General features: G+C 36.7%; 2 protein-coding genes across 2 annotated transcripts in view; both read right to left on the reverse strand.

The window, feature by feature from the left end:
* Positions 1–4,436: 4,436 nt before the first annotated feature.
* The window catches only part of ergic53 (protein ERGIC-53), a 31,734-nt gene continuing 14,017 nt past the window's right edge, over positions 4,437–22,153 (reverse strand). The window contains exons 5-12 of the mRNA XM_067085790.1: positions 19,027–19,161; positions 18,600–18,733; positions 18,259–18,361; positions 14,789–14,891; positions 13,927–14,062; positions 11,805–11,943; positions 11,486–11,634; positions 4,437–6,161 (exon numbers count right to left, since the gene is read on the reverse strand). Coding sequence (XP_066941891.1) covers positions 6,125–6,161; positions 11,486–11,634; positions 11,805–11,943; positions 13,927–14,062; positions 14,789–14,891; positions 18,259–18,361; positions 18,600–18,733; positions 19,027–19,161 — 936 coding nt within the window. The 3' untranslated portion in view covers positions 4,437–6,124. The remainder of the gene's footprint in view (positions 6,162–11,485; positions 11,635–11,804; positions 11,944–13,926; positions 14,063–14,788; positions 14,892–18,258; positions 18,362–18,599; positions 18,734–19,026; positions 19,162–22,153) is intronic.
* On the reverse strand, positions 21,174–21,851 carry LOC136827586 (uncharacterized; the record flags this gene model as incomplete). Its single annotated transcript, XM_067085063.1, has 1 exon — positions 21,174–21,851. A coding segment is annotated over one exon (546 nt), but the record flags the coding sequence as incomplete, so codon positions are not given.

The following is a 22,153-nucleotide window of genomic DNA, read 5'->3' on the forward strand; positions in this document are numbered from 1 at the left end:
ATGCCTGTGGCGGAGCAAGTTGACATTGTGACTTATCTTCCCCCAGCTTCAACCACCTCTTCAGTGTGTAAGCTGACTAATGAGTTGAACTAAATAGTGAAAGGAAGAAGTGTTCATCATTCTTACTCCCAGTCATCTTCCTCAGTGTAGGAGGAAGGGGAAGTCCAAGAGCAGTAGTAGGAAGAGGTCCATGCAAACTTCTCATTGCCCTTCCTCTTAGCAGGAGAGCAGAGGTACAAATTCCCTCCAGGTGAACATCATACTTCTGGCAGGCTATTTGGACAAGAGGACCACTCCCTCACGTAACCACTGTGAGCTCTTGGGCTCACATTGGGATGTCGTTGCGTAATTCTTAGTCTTGGCTCCGGGTGGTCTTCCTTCATGCAGCTCAATTGAGCTGCAACTAAGTAGGCATGCACAGCCTGTTTGTTCTGCACATTGAGCACAGCTTCTGTACTATGCACAGGTGAGCAGCAGGTCAAGATCTCCCTATCCCTCAACCTTCAGATGTTGTAGGTGGGACCCTGCGCCACCACCTCTCCCTGCATGCTTGCACTTGCAACCTGGGCATTCTTGCTGTAGGGAGCAATTCGAGGTCTGATTTCTGTTAGGACCAAGATCCTGTAGGTTCCTGTCTGCCTTCCCTGTCGACAGGCTTGTCCGGCGCAGGAACGAGAGTGGGAGCGAAGTTTGGTATGGGTCTCTCCTCTCCAGTAGGTGGGGTAGCTTGGCCCTCTGGGGACCCTCAGACCTGGAACTCTTCAGGCAGAGTTGGAGCAGTGTTTTCTGGAGGCTGCTTTGCTCGTTCACGAGTGCCAAAATATCAGGGAGGCGACTTTGACTTCTGCCAGCCTCTGATCCCAACTTCGGAGCAGAGTTTGGTCTCTGCTCTGGAGGCAAGACAGTTTGTCAGGTTGGTTGCTTTGGTCATATTTATCTTGTGGTGTTTTAACAGAAGTGAACACACTAATTTGCAGATCTGGGAGTTCTCTTGGAACCAGCATATTGAGCAGACAACTTCCCCTGCTTCTTACATGCGAGCAGAGGTTGTATATGCCAGAGAAAGTGGAAGACTCGCCTCTGGTTGGATGCATCAGTCTGCTGATAGATGGAAAACCTCCCTCTTGAGTAACTATTTGGTGGGCTTCATTTTTAACACTAAGGGTACCAGTGCCTTGGAATCCGCAGTGATGGCATCAGTGTAAGAAGTGTATTGGTTAGACTTGCGGATGGACACCACCACTATGTTGTCATAGGGATTTTGACTGTGGACAAAAGGCCAAGTTCAGGAGGTTCATGTCAGGTGGTAAGGCTCTCATCTACCTGGCACTCACATTAGCCATCCAGTAGGCAAACCTGGTTCTGTATATTGAGTTTTCTCCTTTATTTCTTACCAGATATCCCACAAGAGCAGCTTCTTGCTGCAGAATAGTTCTGTCCATACTCTTAACGAGGGAGAGGAAGGACAAAGAGCTTTTCTCCTATCCCATTATGAACAGCCTTGAAAAAGCTGCCTGTTTACTTGCTAACTCCTGCGGAAGTTTTTGTTTAAAATTGTTGTTCCTACTGGACTTCCTTCTAACTTTTGAGGATCTCAGGCACAGAGTCCTACCTCTCAAGTCCTCTGTTCACCAGAATGGTAGGAGGTTGCTAGAGACATTGCACCTCTTGCTTGTACAGGCAAGTGGGAGGATGGCATTTACAGGTGAAATATCATGTATGAAAGATTATTGTTGTATCCCCCATGAGAACAAATTTTTGAAACAATTTGTTTACCTGTGGCCGAAGGAAAGAATGTAATGACGAGCTTGTGGTAACTCCCCTCTTCCCCCCCAGCTCCATCATTTTAACCACCTATTTTTATCAGAATTCAAAGGCTGTTCCACTTCATGTTGAAGGATAAATCCCTATAAGAAAATCTGTTTTGTAAACCTAGGAAAAATGACAAATTTTAAATCAATTTGTATTTTTTATAACTAAAACCTGCAGTCTTATCGTATCTCTAGCGACTACTGGAGTCCAGTTAAAAAAGTACAAGGATTTTGGTGGCAACGGGAGATAGCCAAGATGGCAGAAAGGAGGAAGGCATAGCTACAGCTGTTGTTTCTTTTTGACCACCTTCATAGCAGGTTGCGCTGTTGCCCTCTCTGCCAAGAAGCCAGTTATGTCCCTTCCTGCCTGCATTACGCCTCAGTGTTCTGTTATTTATTTATTTATTTTTTTTTTTTGAGTGTGTTGTGCTCTGCGTGATATGCTTTTTTTTTTTTTTTAAGCATGAAAACCCATGAGTCATTTAAGCTTCCCAAGCCTCAGCAAGAATACCCTAGGGTTGGTAACAATCGTTGCTCTTGTTTTCTGCCTGCCTTGATTTAGATCCCCATTCTACTTGTAGCAGGTGTAGATCTAACGACTGTAGCGCAAGTAACCCAGGTTCAGTGTGTGTTGTTTATTCTCCTGAGCAATGGAGGAATTTTGATAGGAAGAGGAGATATGTATAAGAGGAAATTGGTGACCATCTTGGGAAGGCTTTGTGTCTGTGGCAGTGATGCACCTGTTCCTTCTTGTTTTGGCTCTTCTTTACTAGAATCTCCTTTCATTACTTCTTCCCTGGAAGGTTTTACTCCCTCGATTTCTTCTATTGCTTTGCCCTTAAAAGATTTGATTGGGGGTTTGGGGCTAGTGTCTCGTCATTTCACGACGTGACGGTACAATTGCACCAGTGGGTGGTCTCGCTCGGTGGATCTCTCAGATACATCCCAGGCAAGAGGAATGTAGTGGTTGACAAGCCGAGTCGTCGGGGTCAGGTTCTGGGAACAGTGGTCACTGCATCAGGATGTGGCAAAAAGGTTTTTTCATCTAAGGGAAGGCCATCAGTAGACCTTTTTGTGGCCAGACAACAAAAAACTAGAGGTATTTAGTTCAGTCATTCCAGATCCCTGGCCCGTGGCAGAAGACACCCTTCAACATCCTTGGGACAATCTGGATGTCTATGCCTTTACCCCCCAACCCCTTTTGCCTAATCCACCAAGTTATCACAGTGATAATTTCTTAGGACTTCAGGATGACCCTTGTAGATTCCTTGCTGACAGAAGCACCGAGAGATATTCCCTCTTAGCACAACCTTCTATGCCAACCGCACATTGAGAGGTTTCACCAGTTGGCAGGGTCCCTATCTCTTCATGGTTGGAGACCATCCAGTATCTCCTGCGAGTGAGAGGCTTTCCTCGCAGAGCAGCTCAGAAATGTTTGGTTATCTCAGGTCGTCTCCTACAGCTGTGTACCAGGGAAAGTGGGCCGACTACTGTGATTGGTGTCATCAACGGGGTTTCCCTCCAGTTGGAATTCAACAAGTAGTAGACCTACTTATTTTTCTCTGAAAGGAGAATTGCTATGCTTCTTAGGAGTTTTAAGCAGTCCTGATATTCGTTGTCTTCATCATCATCCTCGTCATCATCATTGTCTGTTATGTTCATTCCCATCAGACAGAGGATGGAGGATTTCATAGCCCCTCCATGTAAGAGGTTACACAAATCCTCTTTGGAATCTCATTCCTCTTCTCCTGCAGCTGTTCTGCGTTCGTCCGATCACGCCCGTGCCGAACCCGTTCTTCCGTCAAGGCACACATAAATGTTCCTTCTGCCGTGTCCGACATTCCACGCCTAATTCCCAACTCCCATGCTGCAGTACTAATGGACAGAGATACTTCTAGGGGATCCCCAATCTACAGATCGGACTACTACTTTTCTTGTTCAGGGTGCGAGCGCTCCTCAAGTCTGTAGGAAAGATGATGAAGCCTTCATCAAGAAGTCAAAAGTGCAGAATCCCTCTTTTGGCCGAGCCTGTTTTCCTCGAAGGTCTTCTAGCTCACAAGGCCATGCCTCACGTTGATAGCCCTTCATGGTTGCGTAACCTTCCAAGGCCATCTCCATGTCATCATGTGTTTTTTCTGTAAAAATTCATATCTTCACTGCCGTGACAGTGCTTTAGTGGCCTCCCTGATGGACCAAATATCACACCACTATTTTATATTCTTATATAGGAGCCACATACTTTCTGAAACACTATTCCTAGGGAGAAGACCAACTTTGAAACAAAGTGCCAAGCCATTAAACATTAAATAGCAGTTTGTGCCAATGGTATGGTATTTCATGGAAAAACCCAGACTAGGGTGTTAAAAGGGCATTCAGCTGCTTTAGTCTGTAGCTAACCATTTTTGTTTATTGTTATTACAACATCAAACAAAGCAGTTCCCAAATGGAATAGCACTTTGTATTACTACAGATGCTGCAGTACCATATCTTTGAATGTACTGTACCCGACATTCTTTTTGCATGGTACTTACAGCTTCAGATTGAAGAATGCATTGATAAATTCCTGAAATACCAGAGGTAATTCTTACTTATATAAACATGCAACATTAGGAATTATACAAGGCAGTGTAGAAAACATTTATTTAAATAATTTATCATTAATCTTAACAAATACATTAATTTGACCAAGTTGGCAATATTTAAAAAAATAAAAGCAACAATGTACTCTGAAAAGATGTTAATACCTATCCATTTCAACCGTATTAGTCGACCTAGTATGAGCAAGTTTCACTAATGTATGAAGACCTATATTTACAACACATACCTAAGCTTGGTGTTTTCTGTAGTAACCTGCTCACTAATTTAAAATGTTATTAGAAAAATTCAATCACAATCTTGAAATACCTTGCACAAGTAACAAGATTCCTAAGTAATATGCCTTTACATTCAACATTTCTGTAACAAAAAAAAAGTGGGGGGAAAATACCAATGAAGAAAGGTTAGATTAAGAATGGTATACTTGATATGTACATTTGGCAGTATAAAAAAAAACTTCAAAAAGTGAAACTTATTTTATAAATTACTTCTCCTCCAAGTCAGAAGAAAAGTTTAAATCAAAAGTGAGAAGAGAGTGAAAACCCTTTCTGATAAGAGAATAGACTACCAAGCTTTCTGTTCATGCTGCTAAAATTTCAAGTTTGCCTATCCATTTAAATACATTTCTAAATAATATTAGCTGAATGTGAACAGCACTGGTGCGAAATTCCTCTACAATACCAGGACTCAAAGGGGCTGCCAAATGGGTTGAAATGACATGATCATACATACTGTATTTACATAGCAAAATGTTTCACAAATTCCTCAAAAATTTCCAAAAACTTTCCTTGTAGGCAAACCACATATCACTTACTTTAAAAATACTGCTCTTGTTTAAAAAGTGGGAAAATAAAACCATAAATTCCAAGCATCTCTATACAAATATGTCAAGTCTTTTAGTAGTACAAAACTTCAACTCTGCTATATACAGTATCAATAACAACATTCATACTTTGATTCTTTAAAAAGAAATATGACTACATCTGTGAAACAAGTCATCAACTACACTCCTGCATTCATTGAATCAATTTTGACCTGCCTGATGACAATGAACACCAGTTAGCCTGAAATCTACTTTGCTGCTTGATAATCAAAATCCTTTCTTGGTAAAACATAATATACTGCAAGCCACGTAAAACTACCCTGACAAATATCCAAATTAATACTAAAATATAAAATTAACTTTTATCCCACATATCTAAATGATTTTTCAGGTGTTTAAATAATAGTAAAAACAACCAAAAGTTTGACTTACCAGGTGTTACTAGAATTGGATCGACTCTGTATCTGTAGGACTCAAAATGCCTCTACTGCACGTATGCATACAAATATTTACAGTATATACATATACTGTACTGTAAAAATTAAGTCTCAGAATAAAATTTCTGAAACTTCTTTAATCCAATAACCTGTTTCATGTGCGCTTAGACTGCTCTATGCTAGCATCTATCTGACAGAGCTAAACTATTTATCGAGGAAGACTATAGAAAAATTTAATTTGCTAAATTAATCTCACTTTCAGATCAGTAACAACAAAATACACTACGTACTGTACTATATAAAACACCCTTACAGTTTAAAAGCCAAAAAAATGCCTAATGACCCTCCCATGTAAATTCCAAAATACCTTTAGGCAAAATACAATTGAAATGCCTGAGATCAAGTACTGTGTATTTTCTATCTGCGTACTGTGTAATTTCTATCTGCTGTGTAGGAAATCAGTAGAACTTCTTAGCCTGGGCTTCTTTGTTATCTCTGAAACAAAGAAAATAATTACACTGAGAAAACAGAATATTTACTAAATATCAGACATACTGTACAACAATGTACGGTACTGTCAAAACACCAAATACTACATTTGTCAATATTTCATGCTAAACTCTGTATCAAAGTAAACTGTACAGATTTATCAAAACTGCAGTGTTCTATAGATAGTATTGAAACATTATGACTACTCAAGGAAACTTTTTATGCATTATTCTTTTTGCTGAATACAGGTACTTTAATCCCACAGCACCTTTAAGACAATTTCTCAATTTGTAACAAAGCTATATTAATTACCATAACTTTTGCTTTAACACCTTTACCTCTCTTATGTAAAATAAAAATGAACTACAGTATAGAAAACTGTCAAACTTTAATCTCATCAGAGTCCAAAACATTTCTTCTATGCCATAAATTAATTTCAACTCTTAGTGCAGCATAGTGCATATTAAGAATGCTATACTGTAAATATGACAAAAATTACTCTTAACAAGAAGTACAATTGAAATCACCAGTTAATGAACCCATAAATGTTTCTGATTAAACCATGAAACTAAATGTATGCAGTAGTGCAGCATGCTGCAAATAGCCTATTTCTTTACTGCCTCTCACCTCACTTAACTTTTAACAAAGACTCACAACCAGTTCGGTTATGAATTTTCTGACAAAAGCAGGCATGATGTATATATACATGAAAATTACACCTCGATACCATATGATTAAGACATTAATAAATTTTACTCTGGTCTCAAAGTAAACTTTACGTCACATCGATCTCTCGTCTTCAATCACATACTTTGACAAATATTCCTACCCTTACAAAAATGACTGAGGCACACACTGATGTTGTTAAACAATTTGGAAATCAATGCAGCAGTTGAAAATCTTAATAGTTTAACCAGACCACCGAGTGAACATTCTTAACGCTCACTGAGCTGGACCGAAAGATGTGTTCTTGATGAATTATGTAAGATCTTATTCAATATACTGCAACTTCTTAAAACTTCAAGATTCTCAAACTGAAAATATTAAAGGTTGTCAAAATTTCTTTTAAAGATTTGTTTCCAATACTAGATATGTCATTGTTGGTTGGAAGCTGAACAATAACTAATAAAGATTGTTTGTGTTGATCTGCATTCTGGGGGTCAAATGATTGTGACCAATTTTAATGTAATGATTTCAACATAGTTTTAATTTTGGAATGGACAAGGCCAATTGCAGATACCAGAGAGAATCTTGAGAATGAGCCCTTGTTGTCTTTTAAGACATCTTTAGCATACTTTCTACAATTCAGTTTAAAAAACTAGATAGACATACCTGTATTTAAAAAAATATCTACTTTATATGAACTGCATTTGCCAGCCTACCCTAACCCACAGACACAAAAAGGATAATTTTACACATCACCTATAAGGAAAATGCTACTACTACTCAATTTAAGAACAAACATTAGTCAAGACTCGCAAACTGGACAGCTACATGCGATAATTCTAATAATTCTCTTCTCAGATCACCAAACAAATCAAATTTTATTTAGTCAGTACCAACTATCAAAGTTCCAGATCACCAGGAAGTAAACCTCACAACATACAAGTTACATCATTAAAACTCTTGCCCTCTCCATATCAAATTTATTCTAGTTTGGTATCCAAACTAAATTTTTTTGCCAAGTATATTTTTATTCCCTCTTGCACCATTTTGTTTAGGATCCATCATTTTGTTTTGCAGCTTCAAGGAAGTCTAAAAATACATCTCTGAGAACACTCCAGTTTTGCACATCAGGACATTTTTATCTTCAAAATAATTTACATACAGTTTAGTTCCATTCTTCCTTCAGATTACTATAATCCAGTTAACCCTCATTAACCTCATTTTTTCCTAGTTTAATAAAGTCAAATCTCATTTTTACAGTGTATCTTGCATATATTTCAATTATGTATTCCTTAGGATATAATTTTTAGTATATTTCAGTATTTCCTGTATTAATATGCTTTCTGACATCTTAATAAAATAGCTTTCTATTTAGGTTTCTCCAGTTTAGTAATAGCCTGCCATGCACCTCTGTTCTGGTTCACAACTTGCTTATGGTGTCATTACAATAAATTAATTTGAGATTTCAAGTAATTTTCTGACTTCCATACCTCTCAAACCAAGGATTTCATTAATGAGAACAGGAAATTAGAGCACGGTAAAGTTAAAAAGCAGCCAGACAGCTAGGTAGGGAACAGCCCAAAGGGAATGGAAGATAAGTAAAATGGTGTAGCTGGGCCAAATGGATGCTACTGTGTGCCATGCAAGCCACACTAATGTAAATTAACAGAAAAATTACAACTATTTCTAAGGTTACACTAATCTTCCTTTCTCACTGCACTCTATACAATTTTTTTTTCTAGAATGATAATTTCATTATGGACAGAACCCAAGACTTTGTCTGCACAGTCCCTATACTCCCTTTTCCAAAGACAATGGCATATACCTGTACTGTATAACCAATATGCACAAACTACTTTTCAGACAAAATTAAATTTTTCACCTATACATCAAGAGGGTTACAAAGGAAACTTTATGATCAAAGTACTGTATACCACTATAATGACATGAAATACATGAAGTAAGTAAGCAGTACTATACATATGTATGAGTTAGAAAAAGAGGGAACATTCTACAAGCCTAATAGCTAGTACAGTATATTGTACCAATTATTGTAAATGAGCATACAGTTTTATAAAATAAAATTTGGAAAGAAATGATGATGCACAAACTTCACAGCTGACTTGCAAACAACGCTTACGGAGGGGAATACCAAATGTAGTTTTTTGATTAAACTATAGAGTACACTATAAAATTTAATTGGAACTTGAAAGAATTACTTAAGCCCAAAAATAAAGCTTCTCATAAGTATAAAGTATTACATAAGGTCACCACAGACTCAAGGTATTTAAGGTTGGGTTTTTTTTATTAAGTTAGTTATACCCTGACTGAAGATTTAACAAGGGAATGGGAATAGGTTCAAACAAATCCTTAACTTACAAATTACCAACCACTAGTTGAAGTGTTCATGACGGGAAGAAAACCATCGGACTAAGCAACCCTCTGACCCCTCACCATTCCCTCTAACAATACAGAGAAATTTATTACATCACTAATATTCACTCGATGTCTCGGCTTCCATAATTCAAAGTAAATGAAACATGCTGTACAGACTTACAGCAATCCAATTTTTATTCATAATACAAATATATCCAAATCAGAGCAAATGATAAAAAAGGAGTACACTAATTTATATAATTATAAATATTTGAAACAAGTGGTGTCAAGTTCACAGTCAAATTACTCATGATAAAGGTCATATTTCTTGAATGTCACAAGCTCATCCACAGAGAGAATTAAAAATTGAACAAGGTAGAGTTAGAGACATTGGCCAGCCTAGTGAGAAGAGACCAAGCAGAATGTACAAATGGAGGTCAAAAGGAAGCTGCAAAAAAACTGTCTACTTTATGCCATTAAGGCACACTGAATGGTACATTTCTACGTGTCATATGGCCTGGTTAATTTGATTACAGTAATACAATTAGTAATAAGTGACTTGTGATACCTATGACTAAACAGAAAAAATAAAATGTTTTTGCCAAAAAAATTTTTACAGAAAAACCCATTATTCATAATTAGTATTATTTCATATAAAACAGAACCAGCTACACCAACTTGACACGTTGAAAGAAGAAAGATCCCACTAGCTCCACCTACATAAGATTTGTGTGGTGTGTGCAAAGCTAACATAGTTGCTGCTAGTTTTTTTTATATATTTCATGATGTGCTTTTAAACATTTAACATTTTCCGACAACTTCACATGTGCATTACCTTTTACCTTCAGGGATTTAAAGGGCTTAGCCAGTTTTGCTTTGGTTTGTGACTATCTCGTGACATTGCAGATGCATCTCTGAGTATTGCTGTATTATTTTGTATTCAAAAGTTCCTTTTCATTGATTATGTATCCTGACTTGTCTGGTATACAATAACTTTGCCCTTCTCCAGAATTCAGTAATATGTCTAGTATCTCCAGTTTTGTGTAATTTTGTGTGTGTTTTTGCATGCTTATTTATTATCCCATGCCATAAACTAAGCAAGAATTTTTGGTAGATATTCTCCTAATGTTAACAGTTGCCTTGCATTCCCTTTTCAGCTTTATATTTCTATTTTTGTTTCAATATCTCAGACTATGAATTATTGCTTCCCACTTTGGTACTGTTACTCTCCCTTCAACCCCTTTCTTGCCCTAATCTTTAGGGAAGAATGTTATCTTCATCTTCATTTAATGAACTAAGGACTAACTTAAGTTTAATGTAAAAACATTATTTCATCTTATATGATCTCATTAAGAAAAATATAGCCTGAATCCCAATTTAGTTGGGAAGACGATGAAGAGCTATGCAAAAAGCCCCATCCCTCACTAGAAATGGGCAATGGAGTATTAGTGGATCATCCAAACTAATGGAAGCTTCTGAAAGTAATGAATTTGCAATGGAAGAATACCAAAATAATACATGAGGCATTAGGGCTGGTACTCCAGGATAAAAAAAAAAATACTGCATGTTCCAGAATCACATGGAATGCGATCATGACAAGGATGTCACTAAACATCCAAAGTTGAAAAGGAAATATAACTGTTACAAAGTACTAGTTAAAACAGGCAAACGAAAACCATGACAAAGGCTATGTTAAGGGCAAAACTCACCTCTGCCAAGCTCTCATGTTAAGCCAATGTAAAAATTCAGAAACCTGGTAAAACTTACAGATTAAATGTATAAGATTCCACGATTCATAAAATTACTGAAACACTGAAGAAGAAAGTACTCAGTTACAAGAGTAATGAGTATGCTACTGAGCAAAAGGCAAAAAGCCACTAAGTGGTATGTGTATGAACAAGTGTTTGAGTAAAAACAAATGAACAGATCATATTAATGGGAGACAGCATTGTCACACAGGAAATAATCAATTGCCTTCTTGGCCAGTGGATCCTAGGCTGGGAACAAAACAATGGGGCTTTTCTCCTTGCAACGTCTTATCAAGTTGGTGACTGAGAACTGTTCGTACAGATTTAGGCTATTTTGAGATTAATGGGTTTGTACGATCAAACAAGTATGACGTAACAAAAAATGGTACATCAGTTGTTTTATAAATTCTGGAATTAACTATTTCAATTTTCCATGGAATTTAGCAGTTCTCCAAGCAAATGAAATATCAAATGAAGCCTCGTTAAAGAAAAAAAGTACCTACCTAAACTTGATTAATACTTGAAAAAAAACTTGCTCACCTGTAAATAATATATCCAATAAGTAAAACAACTTGAATCACCATACAAGTGATGAAAATGCCTGTGGACACACAACTAACAGCTGGGCAGCCCTGTCCACCACCTACAGGTACTGCATTCAATCTCTGATTGGCTGATGAAACATCCCGCTACGAAGAAAGGGATTATATATACTTATAAAAGCATTTAAAAAAACTAGTTTAAGATTTTTTTTGTTTAAAAAATCACTTACTGGCAGAGAACATGCAGATAAAATTTAAGGCTAATGTCCCATAGCACAAATTAAGGTTAAGAATATGTTAATCTTTAGTTTTCCTACCTTTACAATATTCAGCCCTTCTTTCATTTCATTTAATGTGACATGTAGATCATAACCAACTGGCTGCACAGATCCTTGTGGTTTCTGACTATTGGATATCAGCTGATTACTCTTTTGATGAATTTCTGTTACAAAATTCCTGTGAAAGCAAGAATGCTAATTATTTTATCTGGTAGTACTGAAAATGAAAAAGCTATGCACAGAGTACAGGTTGACCATCACTAATCCCGGCAATCAGTAGATCGGAACAATCAGTAATCCGGCACAAATTCGCTGAAGTAATTTCCAATGTTTTTTCGCATTAATTTTCCAATTTCGGGTTGCTGCGCTAACTGCTTTCATGACCCTTCGATTTCGTGGCACCAGTGTGCTCATCAACAAACTGGTAGCCTAGCCTACATTATACTGAACTCTATTCACATATAACAGTATTATACAAACATCAACATAACAAATGTGCATCTTTTTCATGGATCTTTAAAGTTTATGCTTTACTACAGTGTTTTCCAATTGTATTATAAATTGTGATCAATGTTTTGTTTTGGGAATCGGTAGTCTCTTGGTGTTTATTTCGCCGCATTTAACTAAGTTCAAAGCCGCTTTTCTTGCTTCTAGTTAGCATAAATGAATATGGATGCTTTATTTATTTGGGGCGAGATATTTTCGTTATACGGTGTTTTTAAGTTGAAATATAACTTAAATGTCTCGTTGTGAAACTAATTTAGCTATTTTTTTCGTTAATATATGACGTTCTCGGGAATCACGGCTGGCCATTGTGGGGGAATGTTTGTTTTGTGTGAAAAAATCAAGATTCCGTTCGATATTTTCTCTTGATTTCATCGTAATACGAGCTTTACGTATTTATCTTTTATTGGCGTGAAAACAGTAGTAGTTTGTATTCTTTCATGCCTACTAGTTTTGATTAAAGCCAAATTCTCTCCAGTTTTATTTGGTCGAAGTTTTCCATGTTGCCGATGCGATAATTTATAGTCATTTGGCAGCTTCAACGTTGTTTCTCAGCTTCGCTTCCCAACACAGCCTAAAGTTACTGTAGCAGTATATTTCCTTTAATCTTTTTCTCCAAATAAAGGGTATGGTGTAAAAATATATCAGTCCTATTGTACAGTGCCGCGTCATTTGTAACGCCTTTACAGTAATTGTGTATTACCGTCGATGGTTGAAAATACAAGCACAACAGTTGTTATCCGATACGATTATTAGCAAAACAACAGTTTCCTGTTCAGTTGTTTATGGCTGTACGGCATTTACGCAAGAAGTATAACATTACTAACATAATACTTTATCATTCTCTTTTTACTTTTTTAACTAGCAGATGGAATAAAGAGATGGAGGAAAAAGTTGGTCTCTCTCACTGCCTCGCCTCGTGAAATCTAAAATATTTTTCCTAAATATTTTTTCGTATTATTAATTATTGCTAACCCCCATCGTAAACTCAAAAATATCGCAAGTCAGATTATATTAACTCAAGCACTACCTGTATTTGATAATTGTCTTTTTCTTTATTAACCAACTTGTACTGATTTATGGGATACTTTAATTCTAAGATGAGGTGTGTAGCTATGGGTTTCGTGTATTTCTAGCCTAACAAATGGCTAATCCAATGGCTAATCAGCACCCTCCAGGTCCCAATGATGCGGATTAGTGATGGTCAACCTGTACTGGAATTAATTCATATTTAAACAGCGGCTTAAGTGGTCCTGAATTTAAAAATCACCCTAACAGGTTTTTTTTATGTGCAAAATATATTCATCTGTTCAGTTTCCCAAAAACAACACGGGGCTACCAATTTTGAAGAATAATAAGAAGAAAAGGAAGCTCCCTGTTTTGTGATTAACTGCACATAACATGAGCCAAGGAACTAATTAAAAAAGAATGGTATAAAAATAAACATGAACTTTTTTAAGCTTTAGGTCCTTACAAAAATATTGCACCCTGGCAATACCTGGTGCATCTTTTCCTTACAGCCCAATACCAATTACTATTGACTTGACTTTTGGGTGTTCTTAGGACTATTTAACCTCATAATGAATGTGCTAAAATGTGCCATCTTGATATATCAGATAAAAGAATTTCATTACCTAACATTACACCACAAACTTACTTAATATCTCTTGCTGTTTGAACTATGTCTCTCTGATTGTTGAGCATTGCATCAATTTCATGTCGTTTTATGCCATCTGTAGGCAGGGCTCCAACCTGGGGTGGAGGAACCTGGCCTGTTGGAGCAACTTGTCCTCCTGAAAAAATAAAATTTTGTTGGCATTGCTAATTAAATTAAACAATTTGACCAGAACACTAGCACTGATGACTGCAATCATATGAGTAATTGTAATATGGCAGCTATTAGAGTAAGCCTCTCAAGTATTCAAAAGAGCAGCAGCACTGAATTACAAGAAATATAACAAAGAAAAAAAAATAGTGAGAATAAATTTTAGAGCAACTGATGCATTATTCTGTTCATTCAATATCAAGGCAAAAATGGGTAGGTATTGTTTTTTAAATTACTGCCATACATTACCTTAATTCCATATACATAAAATCAAATAAAATTACAATCAAATGTTGTGAATCTGACATATAAAAAAATACTTCATTTACTTCAAGATGTGAATAAAATCCCTCCACAAAAAAAAAAATACCACTTTCATGCACAGAGTGGGGACAAAGACACTTTTCAGAAAATGGAGAGTTTCTGATGAGATGTGACAACAAAATGTTAAGCTAGCTTTATGGCTGAATTACACTGGGAATATTATAACTGAAGATGATGCAGTGAGGTAGTGTTTAGGGGGCTGGAAAACACAGATCTTAAAGTAGCTGATATAGAAGTAAAAAAACCCAAGTCCACCAGGAAGACCCAGAAAATCATGGAAAAAGAGTATAAGGGAAGATCTGGATTGGAAGACAGTGACAATCTGACTTCTACAGTTTTCTATGCTGTACAATAAAGAAAGCAAACCAACCTCCCATTCCAGTATGCACGGCTGATACAAGGCCTAAAGTCCGCTCCTGCCGACCTATTATTTCATCCATTTTAATATACAGAGCTCGTATAGTTTCATGAATCTGGAAGAAAAATCAGTTAACCATAAATATCAAACCAGTTTCGGACTGCACATAGAAAGAAATGTCAATCATATTTTCCAAATCTAATTCATTAGGATGTCAAACTTATCCAACACTCTAACAATTGATGCCTTTGCCAAAGGAAAAGATACAGTAGCCATTTGTAATTACATTTCATATCTACAATACAACATGCTATTTGAGAAAAGACTCAGGTTCCTTTAGGCTACAACATTGCTTCTCATAAAATGAGCATATGATACCACTTGATTCTTCACAGTCAAACACCAAAATTAATATTGATTCTACTATTTAGTCTAAAATCAATGAAAACCTTTAAAAAAATCTTTACACTGATTTACATTATTGCAAAAAGATTTGTGAATGCTACTTGCGAGAAATTCAAGTAGATAGCCTAACTCAGTTATTTCACAAATGATTGACAGTGACAAGATCTACAATACCTCTGAATAAGGTTTATCATCTAGTACACACCAACACAAAATGACAAATTTGATATCAATTTGTATTTTTCATTACTAACTAACATGCGGTGTTAATGTAAGGGAAAATTCTCTAGCGCCAACTGGAGTCCAGTTAAAAAAAAGGATACTAGGATTTTGGTGGCAACGGGAGCTAGCCAAGATGGTGGAAAGGATGAAGGTAGAGCTGACCTGCCGTAATCTATCTCGACTACAATACATCAGTTTCCTTTAGCCCAGGTAACTAAATGAGGGGTGGCTTGAGGTAGGCCATATATGTTAAGACCACAGGTTTGTTAATTATGAAAAATACCAATTGATTTAAAGTTTGTCATTTGCTCATATACATAACAAACCTTTGGTCTTAACGTAAGGGAGACTTAATCTTGGATGAAGGATAGAGAAAGCCTCAGAACCGACTGGAGGTTCAGCACACCTGGGCTCACTTCCTGGCCAAAGAAGGACATAGGAAGGAGTCATATGCCTCTGATCTGTTTAGTAAAAGGACATAAAAGCAATTTTTCAGGGTCATTACCAACAAAATCTCCATGGGAAGGTATAGAAAGAGATTCGAATCTGCTGTCATGAACAGATGGATTGTGAGTCTTAGCTATGAATTCCAGGTCAAATTCAAAGACTACAGACCCCCAACCCCTCGTGTGTTTAACGTCAAAAGAGTCTGTGAAGTTCACTAACTCTCTTTGAAGAGGCAAAGGCTAAAACGAAAATCGTCTTGCGGTTTAAGTTTCTATCTGATGAAGCCTGTAAGGGTTCGTTTGGACTATGTGTGAGACTGCTAAGCATCAGTGTTAGGTCCCAATTAGGAGGTCAAGATCTCTCAGGGAACAGGACTGCTCAAAACTCCTGAGAAACAAAGATTTCCCACGGAGATGATAGGTCTACATTCTTCAAACGTAGAACTAAACCTAGAGCAGCCCTTAGCCCTTGATGGCTGACACCGAAAGGAATTTCTCCCTTTGGAGAAAAATGAAGTCTACTACTAGTTGAATACTAGTTCCAACTGGACACCAATCACAGTAGGCAGCCTACTTTCCCTGGTACACTACTATAAAACACCTTCTGAGATAACCAGACATTTCTGACGCTGCTCTGTGAGAAAAGCCTCTTGCTTGCAGGAGATACTGGATAATCCCAATTGTGAATAGACGGACCCCACTGACTGGTGAAACCTCTCGACATGCAGTTGACACAGAGGGTTGTGCCAAGGAGGAATCTCTCTTGGTGCTTCTGTCAGCTAAGTTAGTAGATCTGTATACCATTCTACATGTGGCCACAAGGGTGCTACATGGGTCATCCTGAGGTTCTGAGAAATTATCACTGTTGATAACTTGGCAGATTAGGCAAAATGGGGGAAAGGGGTAGAAGTCCAGATTTTCCAAGTTAAGTTCACACAACAGGCACAGTCAGTCCTTATGAATTTGACAGTATACCTTTTGCACATAGTCCAGATCAGAACTGGAATGGAAATTTGCGAAAAAATACACTGGAGCAAGAGAAGTTACAATACACAGAACTTTACAGTCAATCCCTGGTATTCATGGGGGCTGGGGACCACACCCACCAGAGAATACCAAAAATCAGTGAATGCTGAAACACTCCCTCTGAAAACACTTATATCTGCCTATTTCAATAGTTCAAACACCACATGCATACCTTAAACAATCATCCTACACCAAATATACATTACACTTCTGTAAACCACCTGTATTTGTGGGGGATGCATACCGCAATCCCCCCCCCGAGCAATAGCTAAAATCTGCAAATACTTAGAACCCCTCTAAAAACACTTAAAACTGCCTATTTTGATAGTTTAAACACAAAAACCCTCTAAAAATGCTTATACCCAAGTACTTTAATAGTTTTATCACAAAAAGTGCATTTAGTAATGAAAATGATACGAAAATACAGTAATTAGTGAATATTTCTCAGTGAAAAATACTGTGCATGGGTGACTTTTCCGCAAATAATGGGTAGATATGTTCCACAGAGAAATCGGCGAATACGCGAATCTGCAAATAGTGAGCCTGCGAATATGGGGGGGTTTACTGTACAGGCAATCCCCGGTTATTGGCGGGGTTCCGTTTCTGAGGGTGTGATGATAACTTTTCGGCAATTTTCGGGCCTTATCAGCGCCAAAAAGCGCTGATTTTTGGTTATCGGCGCCTCTGTTAGGTATGTATTGGCGCCAATACCCAATTATCTGCACCAATAGCGGAAATCGGTGATTTTCTCTCATGGGTACCGATTTTAGGTAAGCCAGACAAGCACCATAAAACCAGATCACCATTAACTGAGCCCGCCGTTAACCGGGGACTGCCTGTATTGTCTAAAACACTTTAATATCATTCCAATATCATTCCAAAGTCATCTTACAACATTACCCTTAAAAATATATGGCTTACAGAACCAGTGTGAAAACTATTCAAGTTACCCCTATGTACTGTATTCAGGTACATCCATTTTCTCTCATACTGTTTTGAAGCAATCCCATTTTCTTTTTTACAGTACACAGGGGAAAACACTGGAAAGTTAAGTACTGTACAGTTCCTAAATATGTAATATGCATTGAACAAAAAAATTTTTTTTACTGATATTTTGCTGTTTACATTAATAGTAATATTTGAAAGTTAGTAAATTTTTTTATCATAAAAATGTATTTTGTCATGAAAATAACATGAAAATATAGTACTAGTGAATATTTATTGATGAAAAAATCTGTGAATTTCTGAATGTTTTGCGAATAATTCGGGGATAGTTCCGCAGAAAAATCCGTGAATAGGTGAAGCCGAGAATCCCAAACCATGAACAGGCGGGGATCGACTGTGCTGCAAAACAAAATAAAATTTACCAAAATGTCGACATACCTGACTCTGGCCCTGGTAAATATTACGAAGCTCTCTCTGCTCTCCTGTTTCATACTCCTCTTCTGCATCTTTTCTTGCAGCATCAGGATTTTGTGCAACATATCTGGAGTCATAATGTAAACTTATGATTTCACACCTACATTTTTACAGTTTATGTCTTACAACTACTATTTTTATCCTCAATAACAAGGAAATGCTCAATGACTGCAAATCTGATTTAATTTGATCTTGTGCAGTACTGAATTATACAGTAATAGATAACATCTATGAATTTCCATCCACAAAGACTAGTATTTTTTAAAAAAGAATCAACTGGTACATGAAAAAGCAATAATACATACTCTTCTCTAGCTCTCTTGGTTTTCTCTTGATACTCTTGGAACTCCTTGCGGAATTTCTCTTCCTCCTCTTGATTGGTTTGGAGAAGCGCCATCTCTTCAGGTGAGCGGAGAGATGATACCAATAATTTAAGTACCTGTGCATAATAAAACTTAGTAAATGTACTATTCATAAATAAAACTATGCTATAACAGGACTATTCATAAATAAAACTATGCTATAACAGGTTACTAAAGAGATTAATTAAAGAAAGAGTCTCCAAATAAGAACAGTAAAGTGTACAACCCAGAACTGAAGAGTATGATTGCTGGCATAGACCTCAGCAGTGAAATATTTATCAACAAAAAATAATAACGTAAAAATATTTACAAACTGCATATATTTATGATTATGTCCATAAAAAATTGAAGAAAATAAAATGATACTCACATCATGATCATCAGCTAATCCTCCTGTAGCTGCAGAAACTCCAAAGTATCCAGATGCTGGAAGACGCACATTTTCCGCCCTCATGCAAATCTCATAATCTTTATCATTGTTGGTCATTCCATTATGAACCATGAGCTGAAACATAAGAAAAAGCCACAGTAAGTTTGTCTTAGAAGGAAGCATACCCTATATTGTAATATTATACCGAGGAATTTCAAAGCACAAAACTAAAATTTACAAAATTACATGAACTTCTATGATGGACACAAGATTACCCGATACACTACTTGAAATGATCATCCGACAATTTTCTTTATATTATACCTCTAAAAGTTGCTTTAGTATTTCACTCACAATTTAAGTTAGCAGCCACAGTTCACACAAACACTTAAAAGAGGAAAATCTTGAAAATGATCTTAGGAGGCATCCCTGCTCATACTCTGGCTTTCTTTGTTTTCAAAACACTACAGTTCATTAATGTAAATACACACAGTTTTAAATGACACCCAAAATAAAGAGTCCAGTGGTACAAAACCAAACACAGCAATATTAGAAAAACAACTGCCATCAGTTATTAGTCAATTAGTCCACCCAACTTTGTCTCTGTATAATACTCCATATCAAAAGGAAATTCGCACTTTTCCTACAAGTGTTGCACTGTTAGACCTAAAACCTCCAATGAAAGCCTAAAATTAATGATAAAATAAATACCTCCAACCAATTTAGGACTTACTAAAGCTATCAAAGTGTAAAACATTTCTGGAAAATACAGAAAAATTAATTTGAACAACATATCCTGTTAATGAGACTGTATCTCGCTTTCTTTTTTCCTTCAGGATAAAGTCGATGTAAACACTCATTGTGAAAAAAGTATTTTAAACAGCTTATTTGTAAGCAAAGGAGATAATAATTCCTAACTAAACAATTTAGAACATTTATTTTCACTCCATCTCTGTTGGGAATGCTTATCTTCACTTGCTCATACGAGGTGTCCTTAACTTGACTAGTCACCTATGGGAATGCTTATTGTACTTGTTCCTTCCTGTGCATCATCCACACACTTTGTCCTACCAACTACCACTTTAATCTTTGAATTGACATGTCAAAAGGCCATGATAAAATACCACAAATGATGTGCAAAACCAGTGTAATTTTACTGAAAATGGGTACTATAGCTGGTCAAGGTTTTTATTACACCTTATCAATAATGAACAGTTTACCCTTACATATTCTTAAGACTATAGAATATTTTTAAGACTGTGGATGTTATGACAAAAAAAAAAACTGCTGACAATAATACGAATAATCAGATAATACTTTACAGGCGTAAGATGTACATGTCAAAGCAGGCACAGTAAAGATAGAAAAGGAAAAGGTGAAGTGCAAAGAATATAAACATATAAATATAACAAGGAAATTAGGTACTCATGTAGACCTGGACTTAGAACCAGGTAGTTTAATAAGAGTTCCATAACTGTACAAGTTGAAAAGTTGATCCATTTAGATTATCTCAAAGCCAGGTCTAGAAATGTCAGGGCTAAAATTAAGTTCAATACTAAATGAACAGCATTAAAATAAGAACTACTAATAAAATACGAGAAAACTGACTAGACTGCGGGAAGAAAAATTGGAGCAATACTTTAGGTCAACATGTATACCTATAGAATGAGAGCCTCCTCTCTCTAGAGCACCACTGCATAGGTAAGATCTAATTCTTGGTTAACATGCATAATTTTAACTCCAAACACAACAAAACCTATTAGATACCTGCATGTTTTTCAGGGGTAGTTGTTTAAGAAAGCATGATGAAGTCTAAAACAGACTGACGTCATAATTACGAAGACCCCAATATTACAATCTACAAACTTTACTTCCAATCCCAAGCTATAACTTTACTTATGACGTGTATACTCAATATCTAAATAAAACCCAAGATTCTTAAGTCCTACCTGATAGAGAAGTATTCTAAAGTGAACACAACACAGCTTTCAGGACTAAACTCCAATACAGATACATTTGATAAAAAGCAAAACAAATATCTTGAAAAAATATTAAAACAGGATTAAGTAGAAAGCCATAAGACAACAAATGTTACTTACAGGGAACAAACCCAGGCCAAGATTTCAAAACCACATATGGGTAAATATAAAAAATCTTACTCCCTAATGGTTAAGAAATATGTCAAGGGACTGACAATTGTGCACTACTGCATTGTATTAATAAAATCTGTCAGAGCAACAGTTTTAGGAAGGGGTTACTTTGCACTCTTTGCCATGCCCTCATACCACAGGGAGACTGCTCCCCACCCTCTTCTTTCCCTTCCTCCTCCTGCTCCTCCTCTGCTTTTTCCTTCGCCTCAATTTCTTGGATTTCATTGTAGTCGGAACAGTTGTGGGTTCTGCTGTGGTCTCAAACCAACCCCAACCTGTAGCCATTTCATCCTCTGCAGCATCATGAAAAGGCTCAACAAAAGCACTATTTGAATCAGGTCTGTCATGTGTGGTGGATAGATATACTTCTTCTGGCAAGGCTTCAGTAGTGCTATATTCAACCTCTGACTGAACTGTAGTTGTTGCTCCATAACCAAAGAATGAATAAGCTGTTGTCGTAGAAATATCGTCGGGAGATTGTGTGGTCGTTACATATTCGTCATATGTGGGAGAGACTGTGGTGGTGCTTTGATAAAGGGGTGCTGGTGTTGTTAGAAGAGAATCAACAGGCTGCGGTTCTTCAGTAGTTTGGGTATCGGATTCATATGACCCCTCCTCTGGCATTTTTGTATAATCATATTCAAGGAGCTGTGTTTTTACCTGTGCGTACAAGTTTCACTAAAAAACTCAAGAGCTATTTGCAAATAAAAATATGGCTAACAAAATTCAATGAATATCAAAATCCTGGAGATGGTATCGAAAAGTTACAGGTGCATTTAAAATTTTCACAGATGCCTGCATTAAAAGTAAGGAGTAATATACACTATCTTAGCTTAAAACTGCAAAAGGATAACCCACTTTAAATAGGACTCAGTTTCATATTTAATAACTACTGTTTGACCTACCTCTTATAAAGTTAAAAAATAATTACCAAAAATAAAAGTACCATTCTCCGAGTACAATCAATCCATATCATA

Source organism: Macrobrachium rosenbergii, chromosome 42, assembly GCF_040412425.1.
Source record: "Macrobrachium rosenbergii isolate ZJJX-2024 chromosome 42, ASM4041242v1, whole genome shotgun sequence".
NCBI classification, from domain to species: Eukaryota; Metazoa; Arthropoda; class Malacostraca; order Decapoda; family Palaemonidae; genus Macrobrachium; species Macrobrachium rosenbergii.